Source organism: Phycodurus eques, chromosome 8, assembly GCF_024500275.1.
Source record: "Phycodurus eques isolate BA_2022a chromosome 8, UOR_Pequ_1.1, whole genome shotgun sequence".
NCBI classification, from domain to species: Eukaryota; Metazoa; Chordata; class Actinopteri; order Syngnathiformes; family Syngnathidae; genus Phycodurus; species Phycodurus eques.
Genome location: NC_084532.1, coordinates 18,024,197 through 18,050,345, shown reverse-complemented (window position 1 = coordinate 18,050,345; position 26,149 = coordinate 18,024,197). Strand labels below are relative to the sequence as shown.

Here is a 26,149-nt window from a genome sequence, read left to right as displayed (position 1 = left end):
TCACGAAAACTAACGCAGCAGCCTTCATTAACTTGAACAGGTTTGTAGATGTGGGAAGAGGGCAGCAAAACTGTGGTCCTTTTTAAAATGGAAAATCTCAGTTGTATGTTTTCCTCCCTCTCAGGCTCCAGATGCTGCCTTGCCCGAGGGGGTGAGGTGGGTGGGTTGCCAGGGGTCACAACCCCACCTCAGACGTTATCCTTGTGGCGTGTGGACTCTCTTCCACCTTCTTACAGTCCAGGCCAAGACGTTTGGCGGCTCAGGTGCACGCAACTCATGCATACTTCGTGTTACTGAGGGCCATTTAGAGTTCACAAGGAGGAGGGAGGCGTAGAATATCTCTGTGTGCTGGGGGACTTTGTCCACAAATTAGCCTCTTTTCACTTCACATCCAAGCACACACAAATTTACCCAACAGACACACACAAATACATCCAAACCTATAACTCAACTTCGGTACCAACTAGACTATTATACATTCCCCAACTTTTGGTCACAGCTGCACTGAACCTAATTGTGACTGTGTGAAAAGAGATTATGTTAGATTAGTGGAATGTGAGTGGTTAATAAAACAAGGCAGATGACTGGAGGATCCACTTCTAGCAGGGATGTTAATCTCTCTCTTCAACACATACACACACAGGGGTTAATCCGGGGGTTTATGGACCATCACGTGACCTGCAGATGGACCAGCCGAAAAGGGGCATCCATCTGGTACCCCACAGGTCAACATCTCACAGGACAGATACGGACACATGGAGTACTACTCCTGATCACGACATAAACCTCACGCATGAACTCACACACTGAATGCAGTACTACAGGTGTGAACTCAGCGCAAAGTCTTCCTATTGTCCTGACACACACTCCGAGCAGCCGTGCGGTTTATTACCCGGCGGGTCCGCTAAGCCAAGAACAAAAGCAAACTGCTGCCGGAAAAATATGTTTGTGGACTGTCGAGCTCCTGAGACAACAACCTGGCCACCATTCACACAGACTTAACTTCTTTTAATCTACAGATTGGATATAGATTATTCATTTCAATATGGGGTTAACCCAGCTCTCAGTGACTCCTGGCCCATATAAGTGTGGGAATCCAGAAAGCTGCGGGACAAGTTTGCCATTTATGTGCTAGAAATTGAAATACACAGTGTGAACATCACACCACTTTCCAGATACAGTGTGCCTCCAAGATATTGCTCTCATGCATTGTTAAAACTTGCCCAATACCATGAATTAGGGGTGCATGGTATAGACAGTACTTTATATGCAGTAGACAATGTAAATTTGGCCTACGGTATTGATTTCGGACTATAACGACAAATCGCGAGAACACTTGTTGGTGACGTCATCACAGCAGGTCCTCCACCTCACGAAGCTGGAAGGACCTGCCAGCCGTACTGTACGTGCATCCACGCGGACAGTCTCTCATCCTCCCTGTGTTCCCGGCGGCTCGGGAACTACTAATGCTCGGCACTAAATTAAGTTGTTCCGCACCAGCTACAAGCTGTGCTTAGCTAGCTAGCGTGGCTAAACACTGTCCTTCTACAATGCGAAGTCGTTCCTCTAAGTCAGGGGTGTCGGGTTGTTGTTCAGGGACCACATAAAGCTTAATTTGATGTCAATAGGGCCGCATCACTAAACTCATACCATACTTACTATAACAATAAATAACAATATATTTTACGCTTTGTTTTAATGCAAAACAAAACAAGTACATTAGGAATATCTTTAGGTTTGACTTTTTTTAATCATTTAACAAAAAACCCTCAGATTTCCTGAAAATTTTGCTTCAGTTTGTCATCTACGTGTGGATAACAACGGATCAAAGTGATTGTATTTCAAGGCACAAAAACTTTAGGTCACAGGTATTTTGCACTGAAAAATATAGTTTTGCACTTTAAAATTAAATCAACTTTTGAAGACCGATTAATTATTACCATTTCATTGTCTACATGAGCGTAACAATTCTCAAAATTATCCTTAGTCCCCACCACCACAATGTCTTTTTACTTTAAAATTCATCCTGCAGGCCAGATTGTACGCCCTAGCGGGCCGGTTTTTGCCCGCGAGGCGTATATTTGACACCCATGCTCCAAGTCATTCCTCTAAGTCATTCATCATCGCCTCCGTGCATAATGCTACAGTGGCTTGAACTTTTTTTAAATCCAGCACAAAACATTTGTTAAATCAGTTTTATTTATTTGCATTTAATCTTCAAGAATAGTTTTTTTTTCATACATCTTTTTTATGTAACTTAGGTGCAGTACATTTTAATTGGATCATTACGTTTTTTAAATTCTTATTATTTAAGCGCAGTGTTGACGTCAAAAGTGTGTATCATGTTACAGTGCATTAAATATGTTTCAGCAATAAACATGGCACGTTGATGAAGACTGTATTTTAACAATGCGACTGTACTATACTTCAATGTTGGTCACAATGATGGTACTTAGAGAGCCAAGTATTTTTTTTAGATGATACTTTGTGTCAAAAGTTTGAGAAACACTGGTCAAGAGAGTAAATAAAAATACTGTACATCAGCTACATAGTAAGCACAGTGCCCTCATGTCAGTCAGCATGAGGAACCTCTAAGGTCAAAAGTATATTAGTATATTAAATATTTATAATATTAGCAATGTTGTGTTCATTTACACTATTTTGCAACATAGAAAGGTTGAGTTTTAATTTTGAGTTTTGAGATCTCTTCAATAAATCTTAATTCTTTTTTATCCTCAGAATTACAGTATATCTTATCAATTTAGCTTTGCTAAGGTACTATATAACCCACAGGTGTCAAACTTAAGGTCCAGGGGCCAGATCCAGCCTGCCACATCATTTTATGTGGCCCGTGAAAGCAAATCATGTTTATGAATTTGGATGATTCTGGCTCCAGTCTGTACCAAAATTAAAAACTGACATATGTAATTAACAATAACTTTGAGATATTGCAATATTTTTTTTGCTACCAAACCCCTTTTTACAATAACTAATAGTTGACCAAAATATTATTCTTGACTTCTGATTTCAAAACTAATTAGTCATCAATTTGTTGTGGGTGTCCATCCATCCATCCATCCATCCATCCGTTTTCTGAGCCGCTTATCCTCACAAGGGTCGTGGGAGTGCTGGAGCCTATCCCAGCTATCATCGGGCAGGAGGCGGGGTACACCCTGAACTGGTAGCCAGCCAATCGCAGGGCACACATAAACAAACAACCATTCGCACTCACATTCACACCTATGGGTGTGAATGTGAGTGCGATCAAACTTATTGTGCGGCGATCAAACTTATTTATGGTTTCACAGTCATCATAGCCCTTTGAGGGAAACCGTAACTACATTGTGGCCCGTGACAAAAATGAGTTTGACACGCCTGATATAACCCATTCAGAATTACTTCCATTATAATTTTTACACGTGTTAATGTCACGATATTTACTGTTACTGTTAATTATTTATACCGTGAAATAAATTTTTAGTCATATCGCGCAGCCCTACCATGCATGTACAGCTACTACTGGCTGTAAGTAACAAAAGTCAAATACTGTATCTAGGAAATGGTGTTTGTGCGAAGAAGTCTAATATCTCTCATCAACACTGCGTCCATTTTGTTCTTTTGAGTTTAAATAGGTCAAATTGGATTGGCTGGCGATCAGCCGGAGCCAGGTTGTATCCTGCTTTTGGCCCAAAGTCGGCTGGGTTAGGCTACACTAACAATTAGTGTACTTCATAAGTTTTTATTTATTTATTTTTAACTTTTACTTTTATCCTGGTTGAGAACAGATTTTGCCATGCCGACCTGGAAAGAGACAACTAATAAGAACAAGTGCTATAGGAAATGAATGGATGGTTGAATTGGTGTGGTGATAAAGAAAAACTTTTTTCTATGCGCAGTAGCATTACCGTTTTTTCACGACCATTGGGCGCACCGTATATAGTCTCAGTTACGGGGTCTGTTTCTGTATTTAACACATACATATGGCGCACCGTATTATTAGGCGCAGGCATGGTAAAACATACGCTAGCTTAAAACTTACGGTATTAAGGTAAACGGTATAATTCACACAATACTTACAAAACCATCTCACAACGCTTTACAGGTTTTTGGGTATTTCAAATGTTTAATTGCATACTCCAAAAAAAAATTAGTTTTTGTGTTATACTGATTACTGTATCCCATCCAGATCCCATGGAGGTGCTAAGCGCAATGACAGGCTACATCCGCAACTTCTTTGGCTGCAGGCCGTGCGCCGAGCACTTTGAGAGCATGGCAGAGGAGAGCATGATGCAGGTGAACACCTTTACTGACGCCATCCTCTGGCTTTGGTCCCGGCACAATCGTGTCAACAACAGAATAGCAGGTAAGAGCTAGTGGTCATAGAGTAGCACATGTACGTGTTGAATTTGTTAACCATATAGTCATCACAGAGCCATTATGTGATCATATGATCAGTATACAGACATTGAAAAAAAAAAACAATTGCATGTTGGATTGCATGTCTTTTGAGTTAGTTAATGAAAGATATTTATATCCATAAAATGAGAATCCGTCCTCAAATTCTATACAGATATGACTCCTAGGCCCATGATATTGTTATATGCTACATTCAAAATGTGCTGGGGGAAAAAAAGCGAGAACATATTTTTCTAATGAATGCTTTACTCTCTATTGATATATATTGCTTTTAAATAAAGCAAAGCAAATTTGTTTATATAGCGCATTTCATGCACAAGGTACTTCAATGTGCTTTACATGATTAAAAGCATTTAAAAACAAAGAAAAAAACTGCTTATAAACATTTTAAACAGAGGAAAAATTTAAATACATATTTTCTAGAAGAGGCTTGATGGCAGCTACTTTAAGAGTTTTAGAAAACCCGCCTGACTGAAGTGAGCAATTGATTTTTTTTCTGCAAATCAGCTAGCACAGACTTTGCAATAATTTTTGAAAAAATCAGATGGTATTGAGTCAAGACAACTCGTTGACGGTTTCAGCTGCTGAACCATTTTCTCTACAGTTTTTTGGTCAACTGTATCAAATTCTGACATGGTAATAGAGTTTTTCCTGGGTGGCTTCAGATGTAGTATTATTTTGCTGATATGTGCTGATATTTAACCTGATGGACTGTATTTTTTCACTAAAATAACAAGCAAATTCATTGCATCTATCTGCTGTTAGGAGTTCTGGAGCTATCTGATTGGGGGGGTGCTTGTCAACTATAGCAAACAGAGTGCGAGTATTGTTGAGGTTCTTACTGATGATTTCAGAGAAGTGTTGCTGTGTAGCACTGACTAATTATTGGTTAAAATTAGACTTTGTCTGTAATATTGTCTGTAAAATAACCAGATGAAAAACAAATGTTATTGTTCAATCATTTTAAATATTGTATCGTTGTCCACTTTACATATGCTCTCCCTCCACTGACCTTCACCGTTACATCAGAGTTTCTGGAGAAGATTTAGGCTCCTGCCTCCTCACACAGTCAGTGGGTCATGTTAATACGACGAGAGACGGTGCTGGGTGGTGGAGGGACGGATCCTCAGATCAGACACCAGCTGTCACCTACGTTTTGTAAACCGCCCGCCCCCCCACCACTTCGAGTATCATCAGTCTCTATCACACATTTTCTCTCAGCTAACCTCCAGTTCTACTGTCCCGTCCTCCTCATACATCGTCACTATTCGCTTGCCCATTTCCCGTTTGCCATGTGTCTGTCCTCCTCTTCTCTCTTGCACCCATAAACTCTTCCGCTTTCTCACAATTTTGAGGAACCTGAGTTGTCACCATCTTAGGGATTTTGAAGGATCAGAATCATGTACCGTATTTTCACGACCATAGGGCGCACCGTATTAAAAGGCGCAGCCTCAGTTACGGGGTCTATTTCTGTATTTAACACATACATAAGGTGCACCGTATTATTGGACGCAGGCATGGTAAAACATATGCTATCTTAAAACATACGGTAGCATGCATGCACGCTAAAACAATGTTTTTAAAAAGGCAGCGGGAGCAAAACTGAGTTCAGTTGTACTTTATTGAAGTATTTAACAATGTACTCAAGTTATTTTTTGATCAATCCTCATCCATCCACAAATCCATCAAAGTACTCATCTTCTGTATCCGAAATGAACAGCTGGGCAAGTTCTCCAACAAACACGGCGGGTTCCGTCTCGTACTCGTCAGAGTCAGTCTCGTTGCCGGGGGGCTGTTCAGCAATGATGGCGGCTTTCGTGAAACCTCGGACAACAGTCAAAGCAGCCCAAGCATCCACAATCCATTCACATATGGTGGCGTAACTCGACCGGCGTTGCACTTGGTTTTTCACAACGGCTGTGAGATGGGCGCGCATGGAGTCACAGATAAACAGGGACGGTGAAGCGTGGAAAAAAACCATCCGGTCTCTTTACGTACACCTCACTCAGCCACTCTCTCATTTTCTCCTCGTACATCCAGCCCTTTTGATTGGCCTTAACGATGACTTCGGTTGGAAAATGTTTCTTTAGGCAGCGTCCTCCTCTTAAAAATCACCATAGTTTCTGTCCATTACCATGGCAACCAAGCAAAACAGTAAAAGCCGACTTTTCGTGCCCCGTTGTGCGTATCGCTACCGTGGTGGTCCCCTTCTTCTCTACAGTGTGGTTCACTGGGATGTCGAAAGTGAGCGGCACCTCGTCCATGTTGGTTGATGTGGTTGGGCTGGATGTATTTGTCGGCAATCTTTTTACTGCAGTAGGAGCGGAGGATGGCCAGTTTTTCCTTGTAATCTGCCACAAGTTGCTGCGCCACGGTAGTCCTTGCCCGGATGGATAGATGTTGCCGTTTCATAAAACGAAAGCACCAAGACGAACCTCCTTGAAAATGTTCGATTTTCATTTCTTCTGCAAGCGTTATTGCCCTCAGTCGAATGGTGACTGTAGAGACGCTTCTCCCGGCTGTTCTTTGCTCATTAATCCATTGCTCGAGTTGGTCTTCCAACTCGGGCGACCTCGCCTTGTTTCTTCGGAAACAAGAAGCTCGTTTTCCTGCTTCCTCCACTTGCGAACCATGGATTCGTTGATCTTGAATTCTCTCGCGGCTGCTCGATTCCCAAGTTCCTCCGCGTAACTGATAGCTTGCAGTTTAAACTTTGCTTCGTAAGCGTGTCTCTTTGTAAGTGCAATTTTCGGGGGTCCTTAGCCAAACCGATGTTGTTTTGCACAATGCACACCCCGGCGCTATATACCTACTGTGGGTGTGCCTTTAGCGTCCTCTGTCACGCGCACCCTTCTCCCTTTACGTCCGCATGCTGTCCTCAGCCACGTCCGCTTTTCCTCTGTATAAGCAGCATGTCGGCAGGAAATGCTCCCAGTCAGTCAAGCGGAGCGCTCATCACACGACAACATTTATAGATTTTGGAACTCGGTGCACACATGAAGTGCGCCGCATTATAAGGCGCCCCGTCCATTTTGGAGAAAATTTAAGACTTTTAAGTGCGCCTTATGGTCGTGAAAATGCAGTAGTTCGTAATTTTTATAGCCATTATATTTTTCATAGCCACAGAGATACTGGTATTTTTATTTATTTTTCCTAATTTGATTTCTTGGCCGTTTATCCAATTATGTTTTGCTCACTTGAGAGATTTTTCTGGGAAACCCTTTTTAAATATCACTTGTTTGTATGATGTCATACGGTGTGTTGAGGCATTTGTTTTTGTTAACCCATAACCATTAAATCTACTTAACCGGTGCTTGTATGTGGATTACCTTTTCCTCAATTCGCTATTAGTTTTTGGGGTTTTTTTGTTTTGTTTTTTTTCCCCAGCAGTGACTTCCTGCAGGCTTCTCATTGGCTAAAATGCCTTTTAGTGTCACCTGTTGCTTTTGCATTCAATTGAAAACCAGGTGGTTTTTGTGTGGCATGGGTAAAATATGTGTTTGTGCGGACATGGGATTAGTCTAGAACACTGTAATGTAAACAACAACAACAAAAAATCCACTCTTGATTGACTGTATGACTAAAGTATATTACTCTTAAAAGAGCAAAACTATCTTCCCTCGTCTTTGTTTCAGTGATTTTATTAGGCTCAGCGCTGTCATTAACAGCCCACTTTGTTAAATCACTAGCTTTTGTTTGTGCAGACCGCCCCCCTCTTCTATCACTGGGACAGCTTGTGTCCTAAACAGCAGGGACCAGCGGGACACCCGCCTCTGCGTGTGTCTACTCCCCAGACACTCGAACACTATTCAGACCCCCCAGACCACTGCACACTGCCTCAATCCGTCTTCCCTCTTCTCATGTGTCTTGTCCAGCTCCCTGTTGCCAGTAGACCCCCGTCCCCTGGGACTCATAACCTCTGCTTGACATGTGATAGCGCAGCACCCCAAGCAGGATGGCTCCCCCAGGAACCAGGCCTCTCTTCCTAGACACACGCACACACAATTCCCAAGGTATTGTGCGACAGCAGGTGGCAAACACCATGACACAAGCACCAAGCCGCACAATCCTCCCATCCTCCAGTCAGCCCCGCACACACACACAAAGGTTGTGTCGTGTGCTAGGGGGGTGTTGCCGTAGTAGAGGGTAACTTGTTTCCTCTGGGGATCACTGTGGTGACTCAAAATGAAAGGGGCAGCGCACACTCCGTTCCGCTCTCACCCACACAATCCCTGCTCTGCTTTTTCTCTTTTTTTATACCCAAAGTGGAGCTGTTCAGCTGGCCGCCATGCTCAGGCTTTCAGGAGCCCGCCCGTGCATGAAAGAGGAGCTATTTGTAAAGCTGAACAATTTAGCTGGCAACAAAGAGGCCCAAGGGCCCTCTGACGCTGCCTCGTGCGGGCTGCACGAGTGGCGGCAGCTCAGTCCTGTTGCTGCTTGTCAACAGGCTGAGAGGGAGACACATTTCTACACTGCACTGCTGTTGGGGTGCTGACATTTTATGTACACACACACAGCGGCTGAAATAAGTATTTAACACGTCACCATTTTCATTTCATCATCCTAGTAGATGGCAGCAGATTTTTGTCAAGAATGTCTAAGTACAGCGGCACGGAGGGCGACTGGTTAGAGCATCTGCCTCACAGTTCTGAGGACCGGGGTTCAATCCCCGGCCCCGCCTGTATGGAGTTTGCATTTCCTCCGTCCACTCCGCTTTCCTCCCGCATCCCGAAAACATGCAGGGTAGGTTAATTGAAGTCTCTAAATTGCCCCTAGGTGTGAATCTGAGTGCGAATGGTTGTTTGTTTATGTGTCCCCTGCGATTGGCTGGCAACCAGTTTAGGGTGTACCCCTTTCGTCATGTGTTAAATACCTTTTCCCTGTGTCATTTCAAATTATTAACAACTTAATTTCTGATCGTCTTTGTTCTACTTTCTTTGTATGTATGTATCACTTGAGTTGTTCTGGTGAAAATTTAATGTCAATAGCACCCTTGGAAATATATTTAGTGAGGGAAAATGGTGACGTGTTAAATACTTATTTCAGCTGCTGTATATATATGTGTATATACACACACACACACCATTTTCTTTTCCTTACCTTTAGAGACACTCACCAGCCATGACACCTTCACAGTCTAATGAGATCCAGTACAAGAGTTCTATCAAAAATTCTGCCGTCAAAGGATAATAATGCTCAGTTTTGATTGACACTGTCAGAGGGGTATAGTGTTCCGTGACTGAACTAATTCTTACTCATACTTAACGCTGTTTGTCAAACTAGTTCCTTGAGCGCCGTTCGTAACCTTGTAACCTCGTATGTCAGTATCAAGGCTCTTCTGTAGTTGTCTTGTAGTTTTTAGATAGCTATACAGTGAACCCTCGCTACTTCGCGGTTCGACTATCGCGGATTCACGACTTTGCGGATTTCTTTACAGTGCAATTTTGCATGCTGTTTTTTACAGACTTCAAACCCGCATTGTGTCCTAATTGATTTCACAGATTTTTTACAGTGCTATTCTGGATGCTGTTTTTTACAGCGTAAAAACCCGCATTGTATTCTGCATCCTGATTGGCTATGGTACTGTAGACCAATTTGAATCCATCTCCTCCGCGCCATATCTCCTGCACAGCACAGAATGCGTTCGGCTTGCTAAATTTAAATTAGTGTTCGATTGCTCGCAGTGTGACTCTAAAGTGCCTCCTGTTTGCAAGTTTTCTCCCAGACATAACCAACAATATCGACGAAACGTGCTGCACCGGCAAGGGCACCTGCGGTCGCACCCAAAAGGCAAAGGAAGGTGGCATGTCTGTTTATAAGAATCTTCTCGCCCAGAAGAAAAAAAAGAGCGGCAACAACTACCTATAACTATGTTCTTCTCTCGGAAAAACACAGTGGAAAAGGACGCTACACCGGAGCGGCGTCAGGACGAAGAGGGACGGTCAGAGGAAGCGTGAAATACGCGCAAGTCACAATTAATAATTTCTTATGTTTCCAACCTCATATGTTGTTCATTAAAATTGAATTTGTTATTTCTAAAAAAAATTCATCATTATTTGTCAGAAAATGTTTACATTTTTATTTCTTAAACAAATGTTTGGGCCTTAAACAGGTTTTGACCTTTGTTTCGTTATACAATAAGCAATATACAATACAGCCTTAAAACACAGTATAATCATTGTAAAAAAATTGTTTCCTACTTCGCGGATTTCACCTATCGCGGACTATTTTTGGAACATAACCCCCGCAATAAACGAGGGAACTCTGTATATCCTGTTGACGATACACAGGTGTATAATTTCTAATCATTACCATGGCCACCCAGGATCACCTACTTCAGTTCTATATAATGCTGCTTTTTACTGGCCCAGTGCCAGCTCAGTTGTACTCGCCTCAGTTTGTGGCTGTTTGGTTTTCATGCTGACAAACAACAAAAGTGGAGGAGATGAGGGTCTCCTGTATTTTGACTGTTGGCCACGATAAGGAGACAAATGTTATTTTAGAGGAGATTGAGGGCACGCGCCCATAAAGTGGAGACTGTTGAGTACATGTGTTGGTATGTGGTCATTTCTGTCATTTCTTGTATTGTCAAACAATACAATGACACAGCAATGACGAATCTGCTCAACCAATTTGCACCCAACAGTGGTTTATGTCACCCATATATCGGCTCAGCATGCTTCCAACCTTAGCTGACCCACTATTAGAAATAGTGCAGTGGTGTCTTGAGATACGGGTTTACCGTAATTCGTTCAGTGAGCTTTGCTCTTATCTTAAAACGCTTGTATCTCAAAACATAATTCCCCATTCAAATGAATGGAAATGCAAATAATCCGTTCCAGTCACCCCCCCCCCCCCCAAAACACCACATTTTAAAAAAATTTTAATCAAGAAAAGTAGCAATGTATTGTAAAATATATTTATTAAAACATAATCGAAGGGGATGTAAAGATATTGACTGGTTTTATGAGGTGTAGCCAAAAGCCACACACACATACTGTACTTTCATTTGCATGCTGTGCCTTTAAATTCTCTCTCTCTCTCTCTCTCTCTCTCTTTCTCTCTTTCTTTCTATCTCTCTCACTCTCTCTCTCTCCCCGACTCTTAAAACTTCGTCAGCTGTATTCACCATGACGGACGGATTTTGCCGTTCGTCGTAGGTGAGCCTCACTTAAAAGAGTTAGTGCTGAGGAGACTGGTTTGACGTGCTGAATAATACTTATTTATACCTGATGAATATGCATGCGCTAGCGGTGATGACATCCTAGCGACGGGCCATGATGGCAATCTCAGTATGGCTAAAGTCACCCTGGCCACAAAACTGGCAATCTGATTAGAATGAGAAGAGCGTGCCTGCTTGTGCCTGTGTGCGTGCCCTCCCATCCACATGCTGAAATGTATAAAAGCCCCCCCACCAACCTCTTACGGGCTCACAGGTTGCAGCCTGTCTCGGATGGAGTAAAATGAATGTATCCTTTATGTAAAGCACCGTATGCAGAGTCCATACACACATGCATATGATTGAGATTCACCCTGAGCAGTAGAAGTAAGGGAGTGTGGGACAGGGGTGGCGGGAGTAAATTGATGGTGCCGTAAAGTGACAGAGCTACTGTGTGCTCACACACACACACACACACACACAATAGCTTGTAGGTGTCAACAAGCAATTTATTACTAGATTCTTCCCTGTGTGTGTGTGTGTGTGTGTGCGCGCGCGCGCGTGCGTGTGCACATGCGCCCTTTCAGGGGTTTGTGCATATGTGTATCCAAGTTAGTGCATATACTTATTTACAGGATATTTGGTGGTCTGAGTGTTTGTCTTCTTGAGTAGATTTTGTTACTTAGAGTTAGGGCTGTGGGGCATTATTTTATCGGTCAATTCAAGTTTTACTTGCCAGGCCGATATTTTTTTTTTTCCTCCCTTCTCTCTTTTTCTCTCTCATCTCTCCGTAGTTCAAAGTATGTCCCTGCTGTCATGCACTGCTTACACTGACAACATCACTAGGAGGAGAGAGGAGCTAGTTTTTAAAAGAACAGTGAGTGCTGCCAACTACTATCCCTCAGAGATAGGGTGAGAAGCTCTGTCATCCGGGAGGGGCTCAGAGTAGAGCTGCTGCTGCTCCGCATTGAGAGGATCCATATGAGGTGGTTCGGGCATCTGATTAGGATGCCTCCCGGGGACGACCCAGGACACGCTGGAAAGACTGTCTCTTGGCTGGCCTGGGAACGCCTCGGGATCCCCTCGGATGAAGTGGCTGCGGAGATGGAAGTCTGGGCGTCCCTGCTAAATCTACTGCCCCCGCGACCCCACCTCGGATAAGCGGTAGAAAATGGATGGATGGATGGGTGTTGCCAACGGCCAGCGACGCAGTTGAAACCAACTCAACTGTCGTGCAGTTTGTGGGGTTCAGCAACTTGTTTTTGGAACGGTTTCATGGCAAACCGTGGGCTACTAGTTTTACTGGAATTTTACATTTTAATCACCGGGAAAGACATTGCGACATCGCAGCCAGTCAAAAATGCCAGTCAAAAGTTTCATTTGGCCTCTATTTTTTCTATATTCGACGACTTTTTCGACAACTTTATCAACTAGTTTTCAAAAAAGCAACTCACAAGTTGAATTTCTGCTAAGAAACAGACATGAGCCGAATCAGTTTGACCTTGTTTAGCATTTACTGAAAGGCAATAACAAAGTCAATCGCGCTGAACATCAGAATCAGAATCATCTTTATTTGCCAAGTATGTCCAAAAAACACACAAGGAATTTGTCTCCGGTAGTTGGAGCCGCTCTAGTACGACAACAGACAGTCAATTGACAGAGAACACCTTTGAGACACTGTTAGCAAAGGGGGAAAAATATTAAAATCTAAAATGTTCTTTTAGTCAGAGAGAAAAAAAATCTGATATTTTATTTGAATGCCATATTGCACAGCCATGCTAAAAAATGTTTATTGGAACAAGGAACATTGGAACATTTTGTTTGTGTATGCATGGTTTTCAACTTGGAGGCATAATAGTAATTACTACTTAAATTTTGTCAAATGTCTGCAATTGGCTGGCGACCATTTCATGGTGTACCCCGCCTCTCGGGCGAAGATAGCGGGGATAGGCTCCAGCACGCCCTCAACCCTCGTGATGAGGAGCAGTACAGAAAATGGATGGGTGGATTTTGTCAAATGTATCCTTATTTCTATGTCAAAGGGTTGATAAAATTGCAAATAACCAACTTAAAAGTAAATGCACTTTGTCCTCTATAGGGCAATCAGTGAAATACCAATAATAAGAATATGTCAAACCTTAGAAAGTTCTAAATGTGTTTCTTCAATATGTTTTGAAATGTTTCAGTCATTTTTGTAACATGTAATAACTTTTCAGTTGTCATGACATTTCTTCACTAATTGCCGACATGGTTCTAATTTTTCATAGCGTCTGTGTTATCCAAGTTCAATTTGCCAAATATGGTTCCTTGGCCTACTTGTGTTTTATATCACTTTTTGTATTGGAATTCATGAGATCATTCAAAAGATGTCCGGTGGGATACATAGTGGTCATCGATGAACGAGAATTTCTCGTCGGAGAATGGGAAATGAAAATGTTAACACCCAGCTATACTACACTAAACAAAAAAGAAAGGGTGCAGTATTATCTAAAATAATATATAATAAATAAAATGTATTCCACTTTGTTTGGTTATGTGTGATGTGCTGCTCATGTTGGATTTTCCGTATGGTTTCCAACCAAATTATTCTGAATACAACACGCATGAATTGTATTTTCTGTGTGATGGTGAGGCTAACAGCCAGATAAAAGAAAAGATGTTAAAAGAAGACTTTTTAATTCATTAGTTGCATATGTCCAGTCCAAGGCTTTCTGTTCCTCTCATGTTCAATTTGAAGATTGGACTTCGCTTTCAAAGAGCTGCGAAGGGACCAGACAGGTGGTCTGCTGCCTCACAACAAGGCTCGTGTGTGTGTGTGTGTGTGTGTGTGTGTATGCGTGTGCGCACAGGAGTGGGGAAGCTGTCCACTTCAGTCACATCTATTATCTCACCACCACTCCCACTGGGACATCCCTGAAGCCCATTGATCATTATTAGACACACACACACACACACACCACAATATCAATCCATAGATTACATGCACACAAACACAGACATGTGATTTACATACACACTCTTAAAAGACCTACGTGCACATATGCATATATTGGCACAAGGATTTATGGAGGCTGTGACAAGATGAAATGGCTTCAACACAGATTGCATCCAGTCCTCGAAGCACTCGTGTCCTCAAATCAAACATGCCAACACAACAGCGTGCAGGAACTCTGTGTGACCTTGTGATTGTTGGATGGTGTCTTCATCACAACAACTTTGGCACAATTATTAAGGACACAAATCCGGTTTTCTTTTATGAAATTGTCCCTTTTTCCTTCCAGGTGCTTTGAGCGAGGACCCCAACTTCCCAAAGATCCAATGGCCACCACCTGACCTGTGTACAGCTTGTCACACAGTGAAGGGCAACGGGGACCACAGGTGGAACAACGAGCAGGTTCTGCCCTTCCTTCAGAACTACTACTCTGCCGAGCGGATCCTCACAGGTGCAGTATCAGCTCCGCTGTCTTCCTTGTCTTGTCTTAACACGATAGACGATCTTTTTCAAGTGCGGTTGATGAATAAACAAGTGTACCCTACTTACGAACAAGTCACGTCTCCCAGAAGGCTGTTCATATCTCGAGTTGAAGAGTGGCCGAATAATTTGAATAATCAAAATTGAACACTTACTTTAAATGCCTTTAAGCATATGTCTATTAAACAGCTTTTCATATTTACGACATGTTAAAGGTTTTTGTTGTGTTAGACAATATACATCTTTGTTTAAAAATTCTAACAAGATGTGTAGGAAGCCCCGAGCTCAAGTGCATGACTTATAAAGTTACATAAATGGAAACTTAAATACATAGCTCCCTAAACTTTTCTACAGCAAATAGTGTTCCAAAATTTCAAGGGAAACGAATTGTTAATCTTTCACTTACCTTTACAAAAACATAAAGTGCAGGGAGTTCCCAGGGTCAGCAGCATCGCTTATAAAGTTGCGTGAAAATTGAATTGAATGAACGGTTCCCTGAAGTTTACACAGTTTTTAAATTGATTCTTGTCGGCTGTCAGATTTGAAAAATAAATAAATAAAATTATATTTTTTTAAAAAAGGCCAATGCCAATATGTGTCAAAATGCCAAAGACCAGCCTGGCTGATGATTAGTCTATCGCTAATGTAAAGCGCCTTCGAACAAACCAGATTTAAGTCGATTCATCATCGATGAATCGACATCATCAATCATCGATTCAAGCATTTGCAAATTTGACCTCCAGAGGTTTCAATGTAAAACCCGTACAAACCCAAATTGTCATACACCTGTTTCTTGTTTGCCCTTCAGACTACCTGGAAGACGAAAGTGAGGTTCTGGCCAAGCAGAAGGTTAAACGTGTCAGCCTGCAGCAAATTTTAGAGGCTCAGAAGCGTATTGAAAGAGAAGCCAGAGAGGTCGTGAGCCCTCCCAATCTTCCTCCTCCAACACCAGCTATTGTGGAAGAGGAGGAGGAGGAGGAAGCGGTGGCAGATGAAGAGGAGGAAGGTGTGAGCGATGGAGCAGCGGCAGCAGCGGCCCAGATGGAAGGCAAGACCTTTGAACCGACACCCTGGGCCCGAGCGGAAACCAAGCGGCAGAACGTCAGGAGGCCGAGCATCGTGGGGATGAAGATGCGAGACGTGCAGGAGGACATCGTGGACCTGGACTCGTTTGTCGACCAGCGCTACAAGGCCAAAGCCGTGCAGGTGGCCACCTCCAGCCGAGTCAAACAACGCACCCTGCAGAGGAACCGGGAGGAGCGAGACTCCGGGCCCGTCTTCGGGCTCGGCGTGGCGGGACCGGAGCCGGACTTCGGTTCCGACGAGGCGATGCGTGTGCAGAAGCGAGAACTGTCGGCCCGCTTCGGCAGGGACGCCGGCTCGGGCAAGAGAGGCAGCTGGATGTCCTTGCTGAGCGTGGGCTTCTCCAAAGCGGACATCAGTCTGTGCGTCATCCTCTACGTCCTGTCCTCCATGTGCCTGCTCGCCATGTACATCTTCTTCAAAACCCGCCTCCGTCTGCGGCGGGTCAAAGTATCACTGCCCTGATCCAAAGTGTGGTCTGGCCACATCACAGGCAAGCGTAAGGAGATGTGTCCAGATTAGCCCGGCCCACTTAACTGCTTCCTACTGGAGACCACACACACACCACTTCCCTGCTGGTCTGGTTCCGTGCTTTAAGGTGCTTGTGGTGCCGGCCACTGGTTTGAGAACATTTCAGCAAACGCCCTATTGTGGAAGCTTTGTGCATATGGATGTTTATTTTCATCAGTGGAACTGGTGTGAGTGAAGGATAACCTTTTTTTGATTCTGCCATGAAGGACATTCGAACAATATTTGCAGTCAATGGAACGACTACAACTAACTTCTCTACTGTGATATTACTTATTTTGTCCAATTCTTCTTAGTTTTGGAAGCATTTTATTTCAGGTTTTTGGCGGAAGACTCCCACTTTGAGTTTCACTTTGTATGTTAGAGAGGCTCACCAGCCACAGCATTAGGTACACCAGTACAATCTAATACAGTTTCCCATCTCTTATTTAGCCAAGGCACATATCGTACAAAAATCTCACAGCATACCACCAAACAAAAATGTTAGGAAAAGTATGTCCAGTGTATCGGGACCGAGCTTTGCCGTGAATTGCGAAAATCAGTGAGTAAATGATGCCCTTCCCACCGCAAAAATGGTTTATAATTGCCAATAGCTGCTTGAAAATGGTGGCCAAACACTACTTTTGTCAAAACAAAACTCAACTCACTTCAGTGTAGTTCCTTGACATCAAGATGGCGGCAAAATACTGAGCACAAACACAGCGAATAGTGACTTTGTCAGCGAATAACAGATGAAAGGTTCTCAAAAAATCCACGCAAATATGTGCATTTGCAAATGCCAAACCGTGAATATGCAGGGATTCACTGTATACTGAAAAAACATCTCAATTGACTCTCATATTTACGTCCTCAGTATGAAATCCGAGCCTTTAGTTGAGCACAAAGCTATTATTCTGTTGTGTTTCTGGCAACAGGTGAATATACAGGTTGATTGTACCTTCTGCCATCTCGTGAACAAGCAAGTCATTGTTCTGCCTGTCACTGCTGCCGCTGGCATAGATAGATGGACAAAGATAAACTATTTTGGGTCAAGAAAAAAAGTATTCGACCAGTTAAGTAAAAGTGTATAATTCCCCGCAGCACACCTGATGATCTCTCACAGCACACTAAAGCAGTAATGAGATGCATAATGCTAACTATATCAAAATTCCCCTTTTTAAATTTGTAAACTCGCCTCTCATGAGAGCAACTCCTCAGATTGTGCCAGCGTACCTAACGAAGTGTCCAGTGTGTGTTTTTGTTTGAATCCTAAAAACCTCACCGCTGTTCTTCAATTAGAAAATTGACATCCAGTCAACGGGAGATTATTATTATTATTTTCTTTTTTCTTTTTTTTTTTTTTTTTTTATTCCGTAACTAAAAAGTATTTCATACTGTTACACTTGAATCATAAACAGCTGAGGCCATTAGCCACTTGTCTCACAGCTCCCGGGCTACACGCATCACAGTGCTGAGTCGTCAAGACAGATGCTGCGTTCCATCAAGTGTGCACGGTGACTAACGTTCTCATCGAAAACGTACGCGTTGATTTTGGAAAGGAGGATCACTTTTTTTTTTTTTTCCATCCTTTTTTTTTCTGGCCAGCTCATTTTGAATGTGACGAGAGGTTAAACATCTGTATTGTCCGTGACATTAAAAAGTGTGGCCAGAATTTGTCATGCTTGTTGTTGTTATTTTGCGGATGTGATGCAAGAAGCAGCAGCGTGTTAAATGTTGAAATGAGGGAGTGGTGGGAGGTGAGGGGGGTTAAATCATCACAAGGTTGAAGAAAAAGCCTGTTGCCATCTGCTGTGCAGCGCGGGCTAAATCCTAACAATTTCATTGGGATTAAAGCAAGTGAGTAATCCAGCTTTCCTTTTGGGGGAGAGATTACCCTTGAGGATTAGCTCCCCGCAGATAATAAACTTTATTAAAACGCAATCGGCTTTCACGGGCCTTCTTCCCCTCACACACACTTGGAGGTGGACTCCACCGGAGCCCCCTCTGGGGAGAGGAGAGGGGTCGAGCTGGATGAAAGAGTGCGAGGGATAAATGGATGGACGGTCCGATGTCGGGATTACGACGGACTCATCGGAGGGGGACGCTTGTGATCTTGAGCTTTGTGTTTCCTGGAACATTGGATTGGACTCTCTTCATGCTCCCAGTGAAAACACAAACACTCTCCTCTCCTCATCCACTTCTCGGGCGTGAGCAGCGTGAGGGCTCTGGCTGCTGAAATCGTCCATGTGAGCCGCAGGCTGATTAATTGAAGCGCCCGTGAAGCCTCGTGCGGCTCGAACACTTTGTACGGCTTCTTTGGTCGTCCATAAATTTGCCAATTTGAAAATTGTGGTGCATGGCATAAAACTGAATGAGTGGATGTGGAGTCCAATGCCAAAGGTCATTCCCGAAGCTTTCTCACGATCTGTCAGAGTGTCATCAAGAGTTGTCTTTAAGCACTTTTGTCCCACGCGAGTGAATCTGTTAATCTGTTTAAACGTTACCTGCGTCCGCCGCCCGCCGCCCACTCGAGCCTCATTGAGCTGCAAACTAATGATTCCTAATGACCACGACGCTGGCAGCCGTGCGCTGTTATTTCTCGGCGCCTCTGCCAAGTCTGAGGGGGCGCGGTTCACTGTGAGGACGCCCCGTTTAAACCTAAAGCGAGGATTTGTTTTGTTTCGCTCATGTGCAGTCGTGAGGAACTCAGTCTTATTTAGTTAAAGGTCGCATGGGTTTTGCTTGGACCGGATGGTGGACCAAGGGTTTGCTTCCAGTAAATTCCAGGCATGGCTTCTGGCTGATCCACTGCCGTTTCCGCAGGTCGCACCCGCCCTCTTTGTGGCGCTAACTGGCCGTTTGGTAGCCTGCTCCTGTCCACTGCTTTGAGACATCAGTAAGGTGGTTTCATTCCCTGACAGTCCATTTACCTCCACATACACGTTTTCATCTCCAGTACCGCCATTTCTGAAGCGTTTGTGATAGTCTTCAGTGGAAAAGATGGGCATCTCGTTGCTGGTCTTGGTGCTAGTAGCAGGCCACGCTCACATAATGATATGGCAAGCATGAATAAATTCATTATTATTTTGTATTAACGGGACGGACAACCCCCGACCCCAGAATGGTACACATGGTACAGCCTCATTCACACTCTACCACATTATCCAACACACTACTACGAGAAGAATTCATCTGTCCGTTTTTTAAAGCACTTGTCCTCACAAGGACTTGCGAGTGAACTCGAATCTATCCCAGCTCATTTTGGGCGAGAGACGGGGTGCACTGTGAAATGCTTGACATATTGACAACTATTCACACTCTGTTTCGCACAAACGACGTTTGGAGCAGTGATTCTCGACCGGGGAGTCGGGACCCTAAAGTGGTTTGTGGACCGGACCCATTTGGGTTGGGTTATGGACAGCTAATCAAAAAAACGACGTGTTCTTTGTTTTGTTCTTTTCCGCTACAGTACAGAGGCGTAACAAGTTCCCGCATTGAATATATTAGGAAAGCAACAAGAAGTGTAGCTGCCTCACACTTCAGCCACTAGTTACACAAATACAGTGTAGCTCAGCCTCTGGGTGGTGAAGGTCACGCTCATTTGAAAATATAGCACACTATACATATGTTGTCATAGGCTATTTTTAAACAAAAGTGGGTCGCCACTCGGGCTGTCACTATCGAATCCTTTTAGAATCGATTCTCCTATTCATTATAGATAGAATAAATCCATAATAATCGCCCCCCCCCCCCCCCCCACACACAATTACTAATATATATATTTTTTTTTTGCAATACTTTTTTTTTTTTTTTTTTTTTTTTTTTTGGTGCCGGCGGAACTTCAATTGCAGAAATTGAGTTTGGACCTGTTTTTGTAGTCGACTTAGCCGAGTTAGTTTAAGTTTATCCCAGCCCAAGTCGCAACTTGGCAGCAAAAGGAAATCAGGTCCCAGTGCGACAACAGTTGAGAACCACTGGTTTAGAGACTTCAATGACCCTAATATACAAACTGTATCTTTGGAAACTGGGAGGAAGCCGATGTACCCGAAGAAAACCCACGCAAGCACGGGTTGAACATCTAAACGCCAGCCACGAAAGCCTGAGCAGAGATTCAAACCCATGACCTGTTGACTGTGAGTCAGATGTGCTATCCACTAGGCCACCAAGCGTCCTTACAAGGAAGAATTCATGATGACGTGTTGAAGAGCTGTCAGTGGTTCACTCATGCTGGAAAAAGTTCCCCGAAGTTTTCTTTACATAGCAAAAGCAAATAATCCCCGCGAGTACACACTGAAGGGTAAAAACGTCACCTTGCTGGCCTGTTGTTGTCTTCCATAAATTAGAAGATGTAAGGTTTTATAGTGGCTCCTCAGCGCCATGAGCCCTGCCACCGTGTTTATTACCCGGTTGCCATTGACATTAGGATGCAGGAGGGAACCTTGAAGCATTTTTCTGTCATCTCTCTTTCTGACTTTAATAATACTATAAAGCTTCCTGCTGTGGGCAGAGTGGAGGGGGAGGAGGAGGAAGAAGATGGGGGGGGGGTGGCGGCTGAATACATTATGAAGAAAAGGAGGTTAATATATTGTATTAGTATATATCACATCCAAATAGAAGCCCGGGCCCCCCTCGGTTTCAATATTCAGCCTTTTAAAAGCAGGAGTCAACACGGGTCGCATCCATCTCGATTTACTGCCCTCGTACACGCAACCGCCCCCACTCACACTTCCTGTCTCACCGCAACATGTCGGACGACACTCATTTTACCGCCGTGATCTGGCACACTCGGGCGGTACCCTCTAAATTATCGCGTTTGAACCTTTGCGCGTCACAGCTTGGGGAACAAACGGGCTCGATTTGGGTCTGGAAAAGGTACAAAAGAGTCCGGTCACTTGTCCGATATGGGAGGAATTGTTGGAGTACTGAAATCAAGAGACAACTCTCACCTTTGACTTTGACAACTCTCACCTGACATATTTTGTCCCTCTCATGCATAGTGGGTATAAAAGTCTACACACCCCTGTTCAATTGCCAGGTTATTGCGATAGAAAAAAAACGAGACCAAGATAAATCTTTTCAAAAGTTTTTGTCGACATTAATGTGACCTGTGTAACCTGTCGTCAATCTCAATTGACCTATCGTGAACCTATCGTGAAGAGAAGTGAAAAATGAACAACTAAAATAAAGGGTTTGCAAACGTGTGCAGACCCCCTCCGAACTGGGATGTGGCTACGTTCAGAATGAACCAATCACATTCAAACTCATGTTCAGTGGGAGTCAGCACACACCTGCCACCATTTAAAATGCCTCAGATTACACCCAAAAAAATGTCAGCTCTTCTAAGAGTTTTCTCATGTTGTTTTTTTGCTTTCTAGCAGAAGTATGCAGCTTTTGTGCTAACACTGACTGGTATTTGGAACTGTTCCTAACTCCCTACATGTTGACGAAGGCCCTCCCCAGTTCCAGCAAGAAAAAAAAATAAAAATACAAATAAAAGATACAATCATATAAAAAAATATTTTTGACTACAAGTTCAAAGCGTGTTGCATTTTCTTGAGGAAGGCATTGACACAGGTGTGAATTATGATGACTATTATACAAATGCAATTCATTTCTGTTGTGTATACAGAAATGTGAAAACAAGCCAAACGAGCACATCATTCATTCCATTGCCACCATCCACTGGGGCTCACACAAAAAAAGCCTCCTAAGATATAATGTACATAGAACATTTGAATATTAATGTAGTATCAATATTCAGTATATGAAGTATAATTGATTTGTATTATGTGGTGTGTTGTGGCTGCAGGGGAAAATCACATTAAAAATCAACTGAAATATATTTGATATTTACAATGTGGAATAAGTATTCGTAGTCTATATTTTCATTAGATTACAGCTAAATAATAACAATTGTTGGCTGCTGCACGGATATTTTTTTTTTTTTAATAACAAATTGTAATAACTGGTGAAGAGAAAAATTAATAATAATAACTAGTAATAGATATCACTACTCCTACAACTACTATAACTACGAGTACAACTACTATGACTGCACTTGATAGTTACAGTTTGAAATAACTAATGAATAGTCACCAGTAATAATACTGTACGTATCACTACTGCTACTTCTACCACTATTATTAGTAGACCAAGTACTGCTACTACCACGCTTGAGCTAAAAAAAAAATTTAAAAAAACACTTAATAATAATATATACGACTATTGCTATTAAATATATTAATATTCAAATTGTATGACTATTACTATTACTCCAATGGCATTACTACGACACGTGATATCTACCAATAATACATACTACTATTTCTACTAGCAGCACCACTACTACTCATTTTGCTAATAATCATTATTATCGTCATCAACAATAACCCTAATAATAATCATGCTACAAAGGTAATTACACTTGCACTTGTACAAGCTAATAATAATAATAACGTAATTAGCCTGTCAGTGTGTTATACGTGTAATAAAATCAAAGCCTGCAGTGTTCAGGTGATGAGTAAACTGCTTGTGAGTGGTTGACAAGTTGGTTGAACTTTGCTGATATTAAAGTGCAATGAGCCTATTAACGCCTGGTCCGCGCGCGCGCACGCACACACACACGCACGCACACGCATAGTGAGGTCATGTTCAATCTGGGAATGGGCAAAATATCAGTTGTGACAGTTGGACCAATCTGGGCGACTAATTACCCAAATGGACAGGAGCTGTCAGGAGACAATAACTATCCCCTAATACAATTTGCCCCCCAAGTGCAATTTCATTTTTTTTTTTTTTTGCTGCCTCTCTGCAGCTCTTCCTCTCTCCGGTTCTTCTTGCTCCTCTCCTGACTGACTGACTTCCCCCCCCCCCCCCCCGGTGTGTCGTGACCAAGGCAAAACAGGTCTGGAGGACTTTTTTTTTTCTATTTTTCTTTTTTTCCCTCAACCTGCAGCATGCAAGCTTTCCTTCGTGCAGGCGCGAAAGATGAGGAGGAGGAAGAGCACAGATGAGGTATGTTTTGTTCATTGTCGCAAATGCGACACGTTTTACACGGTGGAGTGCTGTGGATGTCGTCACGGATTCGCCTCTTTTGGGGGATAACGATGGCGTCTTGTGCAGCCTGCGAGTGCGTGCGCGCGTGCAGATGTCAATAAAGTGAAAGATGAGCTCTAATTAGAGGTGGCGGGTCAACGGCGATGGCAAAGGAGTCGCCCTCGCTGTGAATTACTGCTTCCTGCTCACACTGTACTCGTGCTGTTTGTTTCTTTTTCACATCACAACTCGGTTCACAGCCTACTCTATATTAGATCTTTTAAAACAAACAAAACCCCGGGTGTGTTTCGGTGCATTGCTTGTATATAGCAAAAACGAGCATTTCTTATATTTTCCTTTTATTTTTTGTACAATCGTTGCATTGGTATTTTGAAAACTGGAATCGCTTGAATGAATTGTATTATTATTTATTATTATTTGATGAACCTGGACTTTATATTGGCATTAACAACAGTTCTTCATCGTAACGTCCGTACTTTTTTCTTTTTTTTAAATAGATATAGTCTTATAATAAAACGAATGTTAAACACTTTTGGTTGTGTTGCGTTTGGCTGAATTGGACAAATGACGCTTGTTCTTCTTCTTTTTTCTTTTTTTAATTTTTATTTTTTTTGCATCATTTTTGATTGACAATAATATTTGAAATAATAAAAAAAATGTCTTAATATTTCATTTCAACTTTTTGGATGTACATAGAGATTTGTCTATTGTTGCTGCTTTGTTATTATTGTTATTGTTAAAACTATTTTATGATGGTTTATGTAATTTTGATTGCCAATATTTCAAGTGATCAACGTATCAAAAATAATGTTGGAATAACAATTAGATTTTAATTCTCTTTTTTGAGGGTATTTATTTTGGTAATGAGATATTTTTGTCTACATGATATTGTTGCTACATTTTATATTATTCAACTTATTACTATTGTGACTGTTTTTTTAAGTATAAAAACATGATTTTTTTCATCATTTTGACCACCAATATTTTAATTTATTAAAAGAATCTTGAATATTAATTCTTTAGCGGTATGTGCTGTAGCTACATAACTAGATATGTTTGCCTATAAGATATAGTGTTGTTTCATTTGATATTTAAATTTGTTTTAATAAAAAAAGATAATTTTTGCGTGCCAATGGTTTTTGAGTGCCAATATTTCAAGTGGTCAAAATATCTAAAATAATATTTGAATAACAATATGATTTTAATGTATTTCGCTAACTAGATATTTCTGTCTATATCATATTGTTGCTGCATTTGATAATATTCAACGTATTGCTGTTATGACTGTTTTGAAGTATAAAACCCGATTTTCCATCATTTTGACCGCCAATATATTAATTTATTTAAAAAACAAATCTTGAATATTAATTCTTGAGAGGTATTCTTACTGTAGCTAGAAAATTAGATATTTTTGCCGATAAGAGGTAGTGTTTCATTTGATATTTACAATTGTTTTTTGTTTTTTTAATAGAAAAGCTAATTTTTGCGTGGCAATGATTTAAAAAAAATTATATTTGAGTTACATTTAAGGGGAGTGCCTCTCTTCTCCGACGTGACGGCGATTGGAAGTAGATCTCTTTGGAACCCGCTCGCGTGCAGTCCCGATCGTGGAGGAGACGACGAGTTGCGTCAGCGTGAGACAGCCGCGTGCATGTCTCGTCGGACCTGTTCCTCACTCGCGCGTCCAAGTGATGACGTCAACGCGTCACCGCACGGTACTACTAAGCGTATTGTTGCTTATCCATCTCCCCCACACACCCCCTATCATCACGCAAGCTAAATTCTACGTATCGGTTAAAATGCATGAATAAAATGAATATAAGTAAAGTCGTGGGAAGCACAAACATCCCGGTCATGATTGGTTACTGCCTTACCTACAAGAAAACAACGTTGATACTATGCTATGGCACAGTACAGCATATACATATGATACAATAATCTATACTATACCATACCATTATTTAGGGAAGAAAATAATCTTGTGTGGTACATCCCGAGTATACTTATCATCGTTCTAGAATATGTTATTTATGTTTTTTTAATGGGCTGTGTTATCATTGTATCCCCCCTCTACCCTTATAGTACCATTGCATATCTATAAGGAAATAAGATGGCTTGCGAATAGCGAAGCATGAAGCTCCCACCTGCATCTTTACTTGTTATGACTTTGGGGGGAAATGAATGTCTCACAGTGTCGACATCCCCTTTTCCATCCATGTTTTGCTTCAATAAAAGCAAATAAGCGTGCGTGCAGCTTCACGTGCAGTAATGGTTAGAATACGATTGTGATTTATTATTGCTCAACTAGAAGAACAGTATACGAACTGTGAAGCGTTTCATTCCACCTGTAGCCTGACATGTTAATTGCTTAACTATAAGAAAACAAAATAAGAGTGAGTAGGACAATGGCAACATCCTATTGACATCCATATGTATTTTCTTTTTGCTTCAAAATA

At 42.1% G+C, this 26,149-nt stretch overlaps 1 protein-coding gene across 1 annotated transcript in view; it reads left to right on the top strand.

Annotated features, from left to right (window-relative positions):
- The window catches only part of qsox1 (quiescin Q6 sulfhydryl oxidase 1), a 48,522-nt gene extending 30,206 nt beyond the window's left edge, over nt 1-18,316 (top strand). The window contains exons 10-13 of the mRNA XM_061682988.1: nt 125-263; nt 4,187-4,363; nt 14,857-15,018; nt 15,856-18,316. Coding sequence (XP_061538972.1) covers nt 125-263; nt 4,187-4,363; nt 14,857-15,018; nt 15,856-16,595 — 1,218 coding nt within the window. The 3' untranslated portion in view covers nt 16,596-18,316. The remainder of the gene's footprint in view (nt 1-124; nt 264-4,186; nt 4,364-14,856; nt 15,019-15,855) is intronic.
- The last annotated feature ends 7,833 nt before the right edge of the window (nt 18,317-26,149 follow it).